The 15,968-nt window shown below is 43.9% G+C and overlaps 2 protein-coding genes across 7 annotated transcripts in view; one reads left to right on the top strand and one right to left on the bottom strand.

Moving 5' to 3' along the window:
* The window catches only part of LOC132466327 (transcription factor SOX-13-like), a 31,042-nt gene extending 28,937 nt beyond the window's left edge, over positions 1-2,105 (top strand). For all 5 annotated transcript variants that reach the window (XM_060063524.1, XM_060063522.1, XM_060063515.1 and 2 more), the window contains exons 14-15: positions 240-544; positions 626-2,105. In XM_060063524.1, the coding sequence (XP_059919507.1) occupies positions 240-522 (283 nt within the window). In that variant the 3' untranslated portion in view covers positions 523-544; positions 626-2,105. The remainder of the gene's footprint in view (positions 1-239; positions 545-625) is intronic.
* Positions 2,106-2,911: 806 nt separating this feature from the next.
* Positions 2,912-15,968, bottom strand: part of etnk2 (ethanolamine kinase 2) — a 28,987-nt gene continuing 15,930 nt past the window's right edge. For both annotated transcript variants that reach the window (XM_060063540.1, XM_060063549.1), the window contains 4 exons: positions 15,742-15,825; positions 9,030-9,190; positions 6,962-7,035; positions 2,912-6,264 (listed from right to left, as the gene is read on the bottom strand). In XM_060063540.1, the coding sequence (XP_059919523.1) occupies positions 6,192-6,264; positions 6,962-7,035; positions 9,030-9,190; positions 15,742-15,825 (392 nt within the window). In that variant the 3' untranslated portion in view covers positions 2,912-6,191. The remainder of the gene's footprint in view (positions 6,265-6,961; positions 7,036-9,029; positions 9,191-15,741; positions 15,826-15,968) is intronic.

Raw genomic sequence — 15,968 nt, 5'->3', positions numbered from 1 at the left:
TGACGTTCATCCTCTGCAGCCCAAAGTCCTCAATCTAACTCGCTAACACCAGTTGATGGCGTGCAGACACGACTTTTGCAAAGAAAATCCATTAAATCCAAAAATGAGGTGATTTGTTACCGTGCCAATAACAGTTAAAGAAACTGCTGATAACAGTTGATAAAAGTTTGTACACCAACATTTTAACATTGTACACCAAAAGCCGTGTTTATTTACATTTTTCACTTCCTGTCCTTCAGCCAATCAGAGCCCCAGCAGCGGCACTATGCGCCTAGCGACGGCCAATACCAGGGGGCCAGCGGGTCCATGGCGGTGGCGGCCATGCCCTTCTACCCAGCGCTGCTGGAGCACTACCTCCCCCAGGCCCCGCCCCCCCAGCGCCGGACGGAAGGACAGGCCACGCCCACCCCCGCCACGGCGAGGGAGCGAGAGAGGGAGCGTGAGAGGCTGCCCTACAGCGAGGGGGAGGAGAGCGACGGCGGGGAGAGGAGCGAGGGGGAGCTGGTGCTGCTCACAGACTGAGGGGGAGGGGGGGGGGGGGGGGGTGCAGGGCAGGGCAGGGCAGCAGGGGGCTGTGTGACCAGCAGGGGGCTGTGTGACCAGCAGGGGGCTGTGTGACCAGCAGGGGGCTGCGTGACCAGCAGGGGGCTGCGTGACCAGCGGTCATCAGGGAGAAGGAGAGAAGGCAAAGTGGACGGACGGAGCGAGGAAGAGGCAAGAGGTTGGATTTGTTCCCAGGAAAAGGCTATTTTTTCTAGAGAAAAGATTCTTAGATAAATGGAGGAGCCCCTTGTAAATAAGCAATTATAATTTTTTCCCTTACACACACACACACATACATGTGAACACACACACACACACACACACACACACACACACACACACACACACACACACACACACACACACACACACACACACACACACACACACACACACACACACACACACACACACACACACACACTGACACTCAAACATGTTTTTTGTGTTCCCCTTTTCCTTCACAGAAATCACCAGCTGTTATGTGTTTAAAGAAAATGCTGTAGCTTTACTCCTTAATGCCTTACACTCTGGACATGTGTGCACCTAATGGTTTGAGTATTTCCCTACGAACGTACGCCACTCCGAAGTCTCAAATTTTGGAGATATTAAGTAAAGGCTCTATGTAGATACTTCTCTCCCTGTCATAGAGCTATGAGGGTGTTATCAGTGAGCTACTGCAGCCCCCTGCTGGCCATTTTACAGTACTCTCCCACTCAAAGTCTGAAGGCTTTCATAAAAGATTTTTAATTTGTTTTTTATCCATTTAAAATGAGTCATATTTTGCATAGTGTTGTGGAAGGCACAGTCAATCAACAACATATAAATATATATGTGTGTGTTTATGAGTGTTAATCATTAAGGTAAAATTCAGCACCTTCTTTTTGCGTGTCAGGTCTTCAATGCTTTTTTACTGTTATTTGCTCGCCAATGAATCAGGCTGCAATCCTATGGCAACTGTGTGTTTAAATGAGCAGGGTAGCTCAGCCCCTCTACATGAACAGCATTGAAAATGCTCTCCTTGTTGAACTGTCGCCCCCCATATGTCTGAGAGAAGAGGCTCCTTCCCCACTTCAAGTCTCAACTGCTGAATAGGAAGAGCATTTCTACCGCCATTGCGGTGACGATGCATTTATAAAATGTTGTTGTGCTGGACAAAGACATAGGAGAATTGGTCAGTTGAATGCTTTAGCAGAGCTGTCGTCATAGGAACAGACGCTGCCAATCAACATGCTTCAGCGAAAGAAAAAAAAGTAGAAGCTGACCATGGGTGCATCGCACATCCTGCTGACTAGAGGGCGCCCCTGAGCCGATCGGTCCTGCTCAGGGACGTCCTCGCAAGTGAAGTACTCATTAGACACTGGGTTATGTGTTTTCAACATCTGAGGGAACTGTATACGACCTGCCTATACTATCATCCCCTGCTGATGTAAATATAGATAGAGACTTTATTTTGTTTATAAGAGCCTGCGTAATTTAAAGGTGTACATTTTCTTTGTTTTTTCCAAGTTTTGTGTTGCTGTTGTATTTTTATGAAAAAAAAATAAACTGGTGTTACATTTCTTTTTGGCAATTTTAGTTTTTTGTGTGACATAAGGTCTGATGTAGTTATATAGTTAAGTCTGAAACATTCTCATGAATCCTTATCCAGCCAAAGATAGACCTACTTATACACCAATCAAAACCAAATTGCAATCCAATGAATACAGTGCCTAACCGGTTTTTAAAGAATTGACAGTAGGCTAAATCTACCTCTGCAGGAACAAGTTAGATGTGTCCAGAAATGCATACATTAGGCCTACATTGTGACACTTTTTTTTTATTGTGCTCTGTTCAGGAGACACGGTGATACTAAGCCTGCCACCATTCACCTAAAGGAGGCCCCAAAACCCGTTCGGGTCTTCGTTGATCCCTAGAAAATAATTAAATACCTTCCGCTACCTTAAACAGCGAGCTGGATTATGTTAGTTTCAATGTCCCAGTGAAAATACTGCTGGCGGAAACACCTGATACTGCCGGGATGTCGGACAGCGAGGACGTGTCCCTCTCTGGCAGGATATCCCCGCCAGTGGATTTGCTCCTTCCTTCTTTCCTTCCTTAGGTTTCTCTGAAGACGCAGGGACACGGAGTGAGCATATGATCTATCTCTCTATATATAGAAAAAAATAATTATATATTTCTATTTAAATAAATATATATCTATTTCACTATGTCTCAGAGAGATAGAGATATCTATATATATATATAGAGAGATATATGTATAAATATATAAATAGGAGTTGATAGTCAACAGCTGACCATGGGTTTTCCACTGTTTTATATGTAGTTTACTCTGGTCAGACATAAAGCAAGTGCACACACACAGTCATTAGTTTAATTTAGAGCTTTTAATTTGAAATATTTTACCTAAGAATGTTAAATAACTCTTCCTGCCACACGTGAAGAGAGGTAAAGGTTCACTGTACAGTCAGAAATCACAGTCATTATTACAGTATTTACACTATTAGTCAACGCAACGATGGACACGGCATCATGCCCTATACAGCAGGCACACTATCCCCTTCACAGCTGGGTCCCCTTTTGAATACAGCTCTGGAAAGATTCAAGTCAAATAATGTACAAAAAGCAAACATAGAAAGTAGTAAAAATGCAAAGAAGAAAATAATAATTTGGAACTCTATGTACAGTTTGTTTTAAAAGAAGCCTGTTAAAACACACGCACATACGCGCGCGCACACACACACACACACACACACACACACACACACACACACACACACACACACTACTAACCGTACAAAGCTAAACATTTTGGTACACAGAAGAAAATCTAAGCAAATATGAGAGCAACCTTAATTAAATGGCCCGTTGATATTCATATCTAACTCTTACATGGATGAGCACAAACCCCAAAACAAAATTTGCTGTTCTTATTTTTCAATATATTTTAGCTTGAAGCGTTTTGGTCTGAGAATTGACCTCATCTTGGACACTTCAGTGGAAAGGAAAGTGATCACAATGAGTAATCATGAATGAAATCCAATGAAAAGATGAGGTTTGAAGAGGAGTGAAGACAATAACCAAATCACCAATAAATTAAAGAACATCCAAGTGCCACTACAATTCAACTGTTGTACACATTTCAATCTTCACTGTTCAGAATCCCCTTACGTACTTCAGGAGTGTGCCTTGTGGTCCACATCCACACAACATACATTTCACGGTTGCTCATTTGAAGCAGCAAGCGTAATAGTTTGCCCTAACCAGCAAATCTTTTACCAGTTAGTACACAATCCCTTACCACCAACCTCCTCAAATATTCTTTAAAAAAAGAGCAAACAAAAAACAGTACCACGATTAGTCATTTGATAACCTACGGCCACTCCCCACATTGTGCTTTGGTCTAGCCTGTATATTTTTCCCATTGGTCCTTCTTTTCTGTTCCCAACCCTTCAATGTCTACCTATCGGTGGTTGCTATGGATCGTTTCATTTTCATAGCTCAAATGAGAAAGAGAAGCAGATTCAGGGATGACAGAGAAAGCCTTTTAGTGCAAGGGTCGGGTTAATGTGCATTCAAATAAATCAACTTCTTATATCGATCTACGAGGTGTGGTAGGTAACCGTAGGTAGCTCATCAAGTTAATTATTAAGTAATTTTCGTCCCTACCATTACACTCTGTGATGTAGACCTACACCTTACCGAGGGTCATCTTTCAATTGTTGCTGGCCTTAGGTTTGTTGTCAAAGTTTATGAATAATTTGTTGTTATTTCCCTATGGAGAGGAAGATAATGTGATACGTCATTCGATATCTAGAATACCTTTCTTATTAGTCATCTTTTAGACCTCAAAGGGATTGGCCGACTAATAAAAAAAGGGAGAAGGACCCTGAATTCTCCTCTGTTCGTTCAGGATGTCACTGCTCCCAGTGATCAGAGTGGTGATCAACAGGGTGCCACTATTAGAATTGGGTAAAAAGCCCTTATATCACCATTTGCGTCAGCTGCCCCTGTCTACCCTCTGATTGGTCGCCCTTTATACCGGCGGCTGTTCCCACTGAACCTAGTTAGCACGCACCTGCTGAATTATTAAGCCTGTAATACGACAATACGACATAAAACAAATATATATTTATACAAACGTATACAAAAAATGTTCTACAAACATTTATTTTTGTACTTTGGGCGCCAAACTTAAAGACACCGGTCTTTAACTTTGGACTATCACTGCAGACATCTTAACAGCACGTATACAAATGTTCTTTCATCAAAGAAGGGGCAATTTAAATCAAATCATTAACGTGCATCTGTGTTGGTGAAGGTAACGGCAGAGTTGTAAACTCGGTGCCGAGTGTGGGTGGTGGAAATGGGACATCTATCTCTTGTTCCGGGCCAAAGCAATAAAGATCTCTGAACAAAAAAAAAGGGCAATGACAAACCAAAATTCTCTCTAGTTCTCTCTTTTAAACCCAGACTTGGCCTTTAAATACACAACGCTTATGCAACAGCCAATTATGCAACAATCATACTTGGACTTGGTGCAGACGGGCAGTCAAGGAAGGCTTTGATATTAACCCACAGGTCCTTAATTCAAACTGTGTTGCTGCCCGAAATCTCCATCAATGAGCAGAGACGTGGGGGGTGGGGGGGGGGGGGGGTATGTGCACAGTGGCTGAGAAGGCCTTCTTGCAGGAGGCCGGCCCTGGGGGTGAGCAGGGTCATGTTTTTTCCGACTGTTCAGAACGGAAAGTTCACCGGAGCGGTTCGCTATGACCATAAAAGCCACGAAAGCGGAAAGAGACTCAGGCCATCGGGCGCACAAGAACTCTTCAGCGGTGCAAGGCCCTGTCAGTGACCCCAGTCACAGCCGGGGCCGCAACCAAAGCCCTGCTGTGTTCACCAGCTCCCACACCGTCTGTTGTGGACATTGCCGTTACTGAGGTTAGTGTTAGGTTAAGTACCCACGGGCTGTGTGATGTGTCCATGATACCGGTTCTACGTTTTAATGGATCACGACAAGCTAAGAACGATGAGGAGACACAAGTATAGAAAGGGTCACACGCACACACACACACACACACACACACACACACACACACACACACACACACACACACACACAATACTGAAATGCTTCTGGAGCCATAGTTTTAAAAGCAGAGTGCTTTAACGGAGCCGTAGCGTGTAGGAGGGCGAGCGAGCCTCGACACCCTTCCCTTTACGCGCTACGCCCGCCTGTGGAGCCACATTACAATCTGTACAGCCACCCTGAACCTTGGGCACACGAGTAGCTCTGCTGCCCAGGGGGTGGGGGTGTGGGGGGGTTGGGGTAGGGACTCCTAGATCCATTAAAAAAAAAAAAAAAAAAGATAAATACATTCAAAATTAAATGCAGGCAAAAAAACACAGCTCTAGCCAAGCACGCCGTGGTTAGACTGAAGATGTGGGGAAATAAATACGGGAAGATAATTAACCGATTACTTCTGCTGCATTAAAGAAGGGGGTTGGAGGGGTGGGGTGGGGGGTGGGTTAAGAGTGTGCGTATGCGTTGTGGTGGGGGTGGGTGGCTCGGTGTCCAATCCCTTTCCTGCATGAGGAAGATCCACCCCCCCCTCCACCTGCCCCCCCAGCCCCTCCTGTGGGGCTCTTTACTCTGGGATCTTCAGCGCCATCACCGTGGGCTTGGTCTTAAAGTACTGGTTGAACCGCAGCACGGCGTACCTGTGGATCCAAACAAACACCAGTTAGAACCACCCCTTGTTATTCAACAGAATCTGTGTACCTCCAATGGACAGAGGGCGCTGTGGCAGCCTCACATGCTGACCCACTGAACCGCCTGCACAGGGACAGGGACAGGGACAGTCCTGGAGGTACAAACCTGCTTTTGTGTCGCCAACTAGCGGCCGAAAAAGTTAATTCTTCACTTCATGTGAATTTGAACTGCAGCTCTCACTGACAATGAGCTCAAGTCCATACACATTTTTCTTTCCCCTTCAATTTTATATATATATATATATATATTTTTTTTTTTTAATGAAAAAAAAAGGAAAGAAATAAAATAAAGAAAAAGAGAGAGAAGGAAAGAAAGACCTTAAACCATCATTTCCTCTGGCTAACCCATGAGAGCAGCATGTGTGACCCCTAACCCTGCGTGGGAACTCTGCGAGTTCCCACGAAGAGAGAGGTATTGGGTTTTGCGGGGCTTGAGTTTCAGTCTGTCACTGTACCCTACTGAAGCAGTACTGACAGATCACCATTAAGGCCCAACATGTGGTGGTCCACACACACACACACACACACACACACACACACACACACACACACACACACACACACACACACACACACACACACACACACACACACACACACACACACACACACACACACACACACACACACACACACACACACTTACCCCAGGAAGTCAAAGTCGATGGAAGAGTACTTGGCTTGGATGAGCGCCCAAAATCCCCAGAAGAAGTGAGAAGCCTTTTGAAAGAACAAATAACAGATCAGTTGAAGGAGGTTGCGTGTATGTGTGTTTTTGTACGTGTATGCGTATGCGTGCGCGCATGCGTGCGTATGAGGGGCCGCCTTGGACAGAATTCATACTTGGTATTAGGGGCCACTCACTCTAGGGCCGTTTGCCTGTTCCGTGCTGCAGGAAGATTCAGCACGATTCCCCCCCTCCCCCCGCTGGCCCGTGGTCACACTGCTCCCAAAGGCCGTGGCCTGGGCACGATTGCTCCTTCATCACATCGTAATACGATAAACCCGTCATCACGTCCTCGCCGCCAAAACAACAATGGAGAATACTGTCGTCGGCCCAAATTTCAAACACAGTAAACACTCGACTTCACTATCGCACCAACGTAAACCCACTCGTGAACCGCTTGCCGCCATTGTTTAAAATGATTGTTGTGGGGAAGAGGGGCATGGACCTATAAAGAAAGAAGGGTCACGCAAGGACTACGTCATCCAGCTCACGTTGCGTATCCGCGCGTGTCATCTCATTAGCATCTGTACTTTGGCCACGGCACACCTCTCCCAAGTGTGCCGTGGCCAAGGGGCTGCTCCGTGCTGGAATACGGATGGCGTGGTCCCATAGCCAAAGCGGCCCTAGTGTGAGTGGCCCCTTACACACACTATTATAATCTCACATATACACCACTATACTCATACACACAGACTATTATACTCGTTTTACATGTATGAGCGTGTATAGTCGTGTATGTGAGCGAGTATAGTAATGTATGTGAGAGAGTTTAGTAGTGTGTGAGAGGGTATATAATTGGTTATGTGAGAGAGAATGGTAGTGTGTGTGAGAGAGAATAGTAGTGTGTGTGAGAGAGTATAGTAGTGTTTGGGAGAGCATATACAATAGTTGGGTATGTGAGAGATTTTAGTAGTGTATGTGACAGAGTATAGTAGTGTATGAGAGAGTACATAGTTGGGTATATGAGAGAGCTCCTCCGGTGGAGACCGGGAGCTCAGCTCCGGGGGCCGGCGAGCTCCGGAGTGTCCGCAAACGGCAACAATCCCTTTCTCCTCCATGTCACGGTTCGATCTGGGACCCCCCGCCGGAGCTCCCGGAGTGTTCTAGATTAGAATATTTTATGGAACGGATGATGATCTGAATCCTAAACGACTGCGTCGGTTTCTCTGACGTCTCTGGTACTTCCACAACACGTAGAGACTGGCCATGGTTGAGAATGAATTGGCGGTCACAAGAGGAAGCCTCTCTCAAACTCAGGCGACCACGCAAACAAGCGTCCAAATAATTTTTTTGGTGTGAAAGCAGCATAACAGAATCGCTGGAAATTGCAGAGTGAAATGACAGCGGAGCATTTGGAGCCCCAGAAGCTACCGCCTCTTCTGTCAGCCAATCAGGAACTGAGGAATCAAACTCACTTCCGTTTCAGTCAAACTCGCTCACACACACTACTATTCTCTCTCACACACACTACAATATTCTCTCACATACCCAAGTATATGCTCTCACACACTACTGTACTCTCACATATATTACTATACTCTCTCACATACGCAACTATACACGCTCATACATACATGTAAACAGACTATAATAGTGTGTGTGTATGAGTATAGTGGTAAATATGCACGATTATAATAGTGTGTGTAAGATCAAGTCTAAATTCTGTCCCAGGCGGCCCCTCATACGTGCGCGCTTTCATGCTTGAATTTGGAAGTTTATGTGTGAGTGTGTTGGTATGTGTGTTCGTGTCTGCGCATGTGTGCACATGTAGTTGTGCGTGTGTGTATTTGTATGTATGTGCGTGCACATGGGCGCATTTGTATGCATGTGCATGCCTGGACCTGTGCGTGCACGTGTACGTGTGCGTGGGTGTATTTGTATGCGTGGGTGTATTTGTATGCGTGTGCGTGCCTGTTCCTGCGTGTGTGCGTGCGTGTGATCCTGTGTGTGTACGTGTGTGTGTGTGTGTGCGTGCGCTGATCCTCACCAGGGCGAACTTGTTGACCTGTACGTAGAGGGTTTCCAGTTCGCGGGGGCTGAGCTGCTCCGTGTTCTTGGTGTACAGCTTGTAGGCCTTCAGGTAGACCTGCAGCCACTCCAGCTGCATCTCCCGGCTCGGGTACAGGCCGTAGTCCAGCTCGCTCATACCTGCCCATCGAACGCGCGCACACACACACACACACACACACACACACACACACACACACACACACACACACACACACACACACACACACACATTTTAATTCTTTATTTTAATCCACCAATCACATTACAAGAGACAGGATTTAAATATTTTAGAGATTAGACAGGTCTTTGTTCAAGGGTACAAAATACATCTCCTGCGCCACACTGCCAGACTCCCCATCACTGCTGATATGCGCCAGAACTTTGCTAATTGTTTTGATTTTCTGCTGGAGAGCCCTGCCAGCCTTAACCCACTGAAAACACGGTTGTGGACATGCCCCAAGCTGCCAAAAATAAACACTATTAGCTTGCATTGGTAGCCTAGGTCCCTTAGTATTTCCAGAATGGGCTGGTATTTAACCATTTTATCATTGAAAGCAATTTCCATGTACAGATCAAACACACAGCCTATCTCAAGTAAGAGCACTTCCCTTCTGTCTCTGTTTAAAAACACAACATCAGGGGTATTTGGGATGTTACACAACACATCAATAGAGCTGTTAAACCATTACGGCATGATTGCTGGAAATCAGATCAACAAGTCGGTCATGGCGTGCAATATACAGTCCTTTGTACATAGTACAGCCATTCACAATATGGGCAACTGATTAAAGTTGATGGCCAGAGTGCATAGTGCATGGCCAGAGTTGCACAAATCATTTAGGTCCGCCCAGTCCGACCGAACTCCAAAGCCTGCAGCTTGTGTGTCCACTTTCCCGCTGCTTTTCCTCCCAAAGTCTAGGAAGCTGTCCTGGCCTGCTTTGGCCATAGGGACCTTCCTCTTCCTGAGGTCCAGCAGGAGGGAAGCTCTGGCAAGCTCTCTGAGAGTGGCATCATCATTGTTGAGCATGCTGATGAGGTGTGTCAGCCTGGTAGCAGTGTATACCCATTCCACGTTTGGGACACCCAGCCCCCCCTCTTCATGTGAAGATGAGATCCCGGGTAGAGTGTGAGTTCAGCCCTAGCCATTTTCTGACAGCCTGGACTGTTTTATTGTTCATGTCCCGTAAGACATTTTGCATTTCTCACACACACACACACACACACACACACACACACACACACACACACACACACACACACACACACACACACACACACACACACACACACACACACACACACACACACACTCACTCTTCAGGGGACATTCTTGGTGGTTGGCTGGGGGTTTATGTTTATTTGAATAATAATAATTATAATATCTTTATTTTATAGTGCGCTTTTCAGGTACCCAAAGTCACAAATTACAAAGTCATAGAGGGGGGGGGGGGGGGGGGGGTATTACAAACAGGGGGACAGTACAAGCAGGACATATTTACATTTACAGGCAAAGAAGGGGGGGGGGGTATTACAGACAGTTTATTTATGTTTATTTATTTAAGTACTTCAATGATTAAAAATATTTGACATTAAACTCTGTTCATTCTTTGCTGCCTACTTAACTACATTTCATTTTTATCTTTTTTATTTAGTTATGTTTTGGGCTGTCAAATTAACGTTCATTTCGATTAATTATTCACAGAAAAAATAACACAGATTAATCGCGCTTCTATAGTGCACTTTGACCCGGTGCGTCATTTGCGTTGAAACAAAATTATGAAGGTATTATTGTAGCAAAAGTCTTTAGCACCTGTAACTGCAGAATTTGAATGCGTACACTAAAGTCACAGTAAATTTGAAGTCGTATGTATTTATTTTGCATGTGTACTCTAAAGTCACAAATGTGTAACAGTACATTTGTAGTCGTAAAAAATATATAAATATTTTTTATACCATTGTAAACACAAAATAGGGTCTACGAGTACGCTAATCTGTGTTACAGGTGCACAAATCCTTTTGCTACAATTATTGCAGCGCAGTTGGTGCAAAACACATTCGCACACCCGTGTTTCATAATCTGAGAACATGCCCAAAAGGTGTGCATTCGTAAACCCAAATTTGAACAAATGCATCAGAAATTGCACATCTGTGAACGCTATGTTAATTCAGCATTTTAATGAGCGAGCACAAAACCATTTTACAACTGCTCGAATCTGCTCCTGCAAGTCTCAGCTGTGGGTTTTTTTGCAGGTTGTTTTGCAACACCCCTAGGTGGTAAATGTGTAGCAAAAGTATTCGTATCCGTAGATGACAGAGCGTCCGTGAGCGGGACAAAATAGTCCCGCCCATAATTTCCTAATCCAATGAAAATCACCGGCCGGGATGCATTTCTCAAATTACAGTGACGGCTGGTGGTGATTTTGGGTGGGTGGGCTAAAGAATGCATTACATTTATCAATACTTCACAGGGCTCCAGACGCCATGAGGTCACCTTTATATCTCTGTTCATAACTTTCATATAATGTGAATGATTTTTAAACAAGATTAAGGTGTAGAGAAAGGCATTTCTTTATTTGAAGCACAATTATAAATAAAAAGAAAAATAAGGTGTTTAAAGTGCTTCACTGAGCTGAAATTGAACATTTCGAACTAAACCATTAAGCAAAATAAAACTTTTTTTGTGCTTAAAGTATTACACAATTAAAATGTTGACTGGTCTCCCTTTGCGCAAAATGCGGCTGTAGACGATCACGCACTCTTTGGTAGAGACGTCTGTGTCGCCGTCAATCATGAAGGACATGTATACCTATGTGGCATTTCCGACGTCCGCAGCTGTCTTTTGCTTTAAGGTGTCGCCCATTAGGCCTACTGCAATGAATTGTGCACATGCCATCTCATTGCTATAGGCCTACGTCGGGTTGATGTTTAATCCATTTCTCTTCATGAGAATAATTTCGGATTTAAATTGAGAATGGCAACTCCTCTTTGGCAATGTTGTATGCAACATTAAATGAGATCATTTCCGATTCCTTAGAGAACCTTATTGTTACTGCCTGTCGCTAAAATGCAGCTTGGAGAGGGGCCACAATCTCTACACACTTGTCACGTCATGTTGGGTTATTTAGACAGCTTTTTAAATGTTTAGATACGAAACGTAGTTGACCCGCTTACAAATGCACTATTACCGGCCATATTCTGACCGCACTCCTGACAGTAAATCTGTACATCGTTTGGTTGATGTGTCCCCAATCTTTTCACTTCCAATTTTTCCTCCAAAGACATTAAAGAAAACCGATTAGAAAGTAAATAATCCACTTCATTCATTTTCATGCTAACGCCCGCCATACTGCACTTGCGCTACTGTGCTGTGATTAGTCGAAGGACACTGTACTGTAGCTACTGTGCTAGGTCAGCCTTTGGGCTAAACTAATTTAGCCCAAATGGGAAGCATATGAAGGGGGCGTGTCAGGGCACCTGTCAATCAAACGTCAATGGAAGTTTACGCTACTGCGCTTGGGCTGAATACATTTAGCCCATTCACAGGAAAAAAACGAAGATATATATATCCTGGGTTTTTCTGTCACTTTTTGGTGCTGTTGGTCCTTTAGGTTCTACCAAAATTTAAAACAATATGTTCTAAGTTTTTAATAATATTTTTTTTATTTTCACTGTAAGAGGGCTTAGCCCTGTTAGCCCATTTATACCAGCCGTCCCTGACTGGGACCCATCGCGTGCCAGCCATGGAGCTATAAAGATCGCAGCATTCTTAGCGCGGGTACCGTTCAGAGGGCGTCCTACTGAACGGAGGTGGGTATCCTACATTATGTAAAATGAAATGACATAGTTCAAGGGAATTCTCCCCAAAGTATTGCATTAACATTTCTGAATTTATGTTATGGCGACCATTAAAATACATTCAAGGACATTTGCGGCATGTTAATGAAATACTTTGGGGGGAATTCACTTGAACTAAGTCATTTCATTTAACATAATGTAGGATACCCATCTCCGTTCAGTAGGACGCCCTCTTCACTTCTCCAGAAATAAACGTATCCCGTGCTGACTCGTATGCTGCGATCTTTATAGCTCCATGGCTGGCACGGGGTGGGTCCCAGTGTAATTTGAGAAATGCATCCCTGCCGGCGATTTTCATTGGATTAGGAAATTATGGGCGGGACTATTTTGTCCCGCTCACGGACGCTCTGTCATCTACGGATACGAATACTTTTGCTACACATTTACCACCTAGGGGTGTTGCAAAACAACCTGCAAAAAAACCCACAGCTGAGACTTGCAGGAGCAGATTCGAGCAGTTGTAAAATGGTTTTGTGCTCGCTCATTAAAATGCTGAATTAACATAGCGTTCACAGATGTGCAACTTCTGATGCATTTGTTCAAATTTGGGTTTACGAATGCACACCTTTTGGGCATGTTCTCAGATTATGAAACACGGGTGTGCGAATGTGTTTTGCACCAACTGCGCTGCAATAATTGTAGCAAAAGGATTTGTGCACCTGTAACACAGATTAGCGTACTCGTAGACCCTATTTTGTGTTTACAATGGTATAAAAAATATTTATATATTTTTTACGACTACAAATGTACTGTTACACATTTGTGACTTTAGAGTACACATGCAAAATAAATATATACGACTTCAAATTTACTGTGACTTTAGTGTACGCATTCAAATTCTGCAGTTACAGGTGCTAAAGACTTTTGCTACAATAATACCTTCATACAAAATAAAGGCAGACGAGAAGACGCTGCTCGGCCCCGTGAACGAAAAGTTCAAGTTTAAACTCCCGGACGGAACTGTATATAGGAACACCGTTATCTGCAATCTCTCTAGTAAGGAATTTTCCTATCACCAGAGTTCATCAACCCTTAAATATCACCTCAACGCAAAACATTTGGTGGCAAGCTCGCAGGTACGAGCTGCCACATCCCCTGAAGCTGGCGCTAGCAGCCAGCCTCGTCAAGCCACACTCAACTGAGATGCATTGAATCTAGAGTGAGATGGAAATGTTATTAATTTGATCTTAAAATGCACCGTATTTTAATGAATGAGATGTTTTAAATAAAAGAGGCATTGAACTTTAAAGTATATTATGTCTATTATTCATCGAATCACTCATCTGCCATAATCTACTTGAATTAAATACATTTTAAATACTTTCTCGGAAAAATGTAATTTTTTTAATCGCTTGACAGCATGTGATTACTTAACTAGTTACTGCATTTTAAAAGTAACTTCACTACTTATTACTTTAGTTTCCCGTTTCTTAATTTTCTGTAGATACATGGACAAACATCATAGCCCTATCATCACTTAGTGTTTATTGTATAAATCTATACAAAATAGCATATAAAACCATATGAAAGAACATTATCCCTGTCAGCACAAAGAAATGCCTCACTGTAAAGTCCACAAACAGGATAAAGTAGGCTATGGTGAGGTCAATCAGTAGCATTTGGGAAATATGAAAACAAAAATTAAGTGGTCAATGAAAAATATAAAAAGGTCACTTTATCCTATATAATTAAAACAGAAATGCACTTAAGCGGCTGTTAGTTTATTTGGTCCAAAGGCTGAATGAACCTGATCTATTTTGCAAGCTATGACATCGTAAGTGTGTCTTCCTCTCACCCTCTTACAAACAGGAGCAGCCTTCTCAAGTTTTAAAGTAATGCTATCTATCCAGTGCACCGTCATTCCAAAGTTACTTTTGTTGTTGGGGGACCAAATGTCCGCGGTAGTGGACACATGATCCAGGGAGGATTCTAAAATTATTTTGAGCTTCGATTCCACGTCGGTATAACACTTGTTCAGGTTATGGGAAAAATGTTTTTCAGTCGGATGTTGGCTTGCGAGTGGCGGGTATTTTATCTAGTATTTTTCTAAATCTGGGCGATTCAATAGTCAACAGGGGAAGCATGTCTTCTACAATGAACCCTGCAACCAGCCAGTCATTATGTGTCACCTGCTTCTGCCCTCCAACACTTGAACGCTCCTTTGCACAAGCAGCTACGTCACTCAAATTGATCGCTATGGCAACGTGCCGAGGCAAGCAGGCGCTGCAGACACACAGGCAGCACGCATGCACGCACCACAACAGAACAGAACTTTACACGCAGGGAAACACGGCTTGGGTAACGTGGTGGCAGGAAAGCGCGTTACTATAGTCTATTAAAGTAGTGTAGTTACCGATATTTCAGTGTAATGCGTTAGTTTACTGCGTTACGTTACTGTTACGCGTTACCCCCAACACTGTGTATTGACATGTATTCTAGAGGATATATTAAATAGCCAAAAATAAGCATAGTCACGCATTTTTGTTTCCACTGTAACGGGTTGGTTGGTCAGTGTTGAGTTAGCCCTGCATATTAAACATTAACGTCCCCAACAAAACGTCTGACATGAACACCGGAAGCTAAGTTAGAAAGATATCGGACGTGTTTAGTGCAGCACTCTCTCAAACAATGGAGCAGGTCATAGACTGCATGGCCAGTGGATCGCCGGTGTGGATCTAACACATATAAACTGTACTGATTCTAGTAGTTTAGTTTTTGATTCTGGTGAGGTGGACTCGCTGCTTTGTGCTGCAGTGCTCCGTCACGCACGGCGTTCCAAAATGCACACACCCTGTCCCGTCTGTCCTTTATCATGTTTCTCTACATGGACCAACCTGCAAACTCATTGAAGTGGTTGCCGATGTCAAAGGCCTGGTAGTTGTAGCTGGAGTACTCGTAGTCTATGAAGCGCACGTGACCTGAAGAGAGACATGGGACACATGAGATAGCACAGCACCTGTTATATGTAGTCCTTGTTTTCCAGAGTCCAGATGGTACACTCAGGTTAAGAGCCATAAAGATAAATTGAGGTGAACTAAAGGGGTGGCAGAGGGATTATCAT

This window comes from Gadus macrocephalus, chromosome 1 (assembly GCF_031168955.1).
Source record: "Gadus macrocephalus chromosome 1, ASM3116895v1".
In the NCBI taxonomy this organism is placed as follows: Eukaryota; Metazoa; Chordata; class Actinopteri; order Gadiformes; family Gadidae; genus Gadus; species Gadus macrocephalus.
The sequence above is the reverse complement of the archived record's forward strand: the minus strand, read 5'-3'. Positions and strand labels throughout refer to the sequence as shown.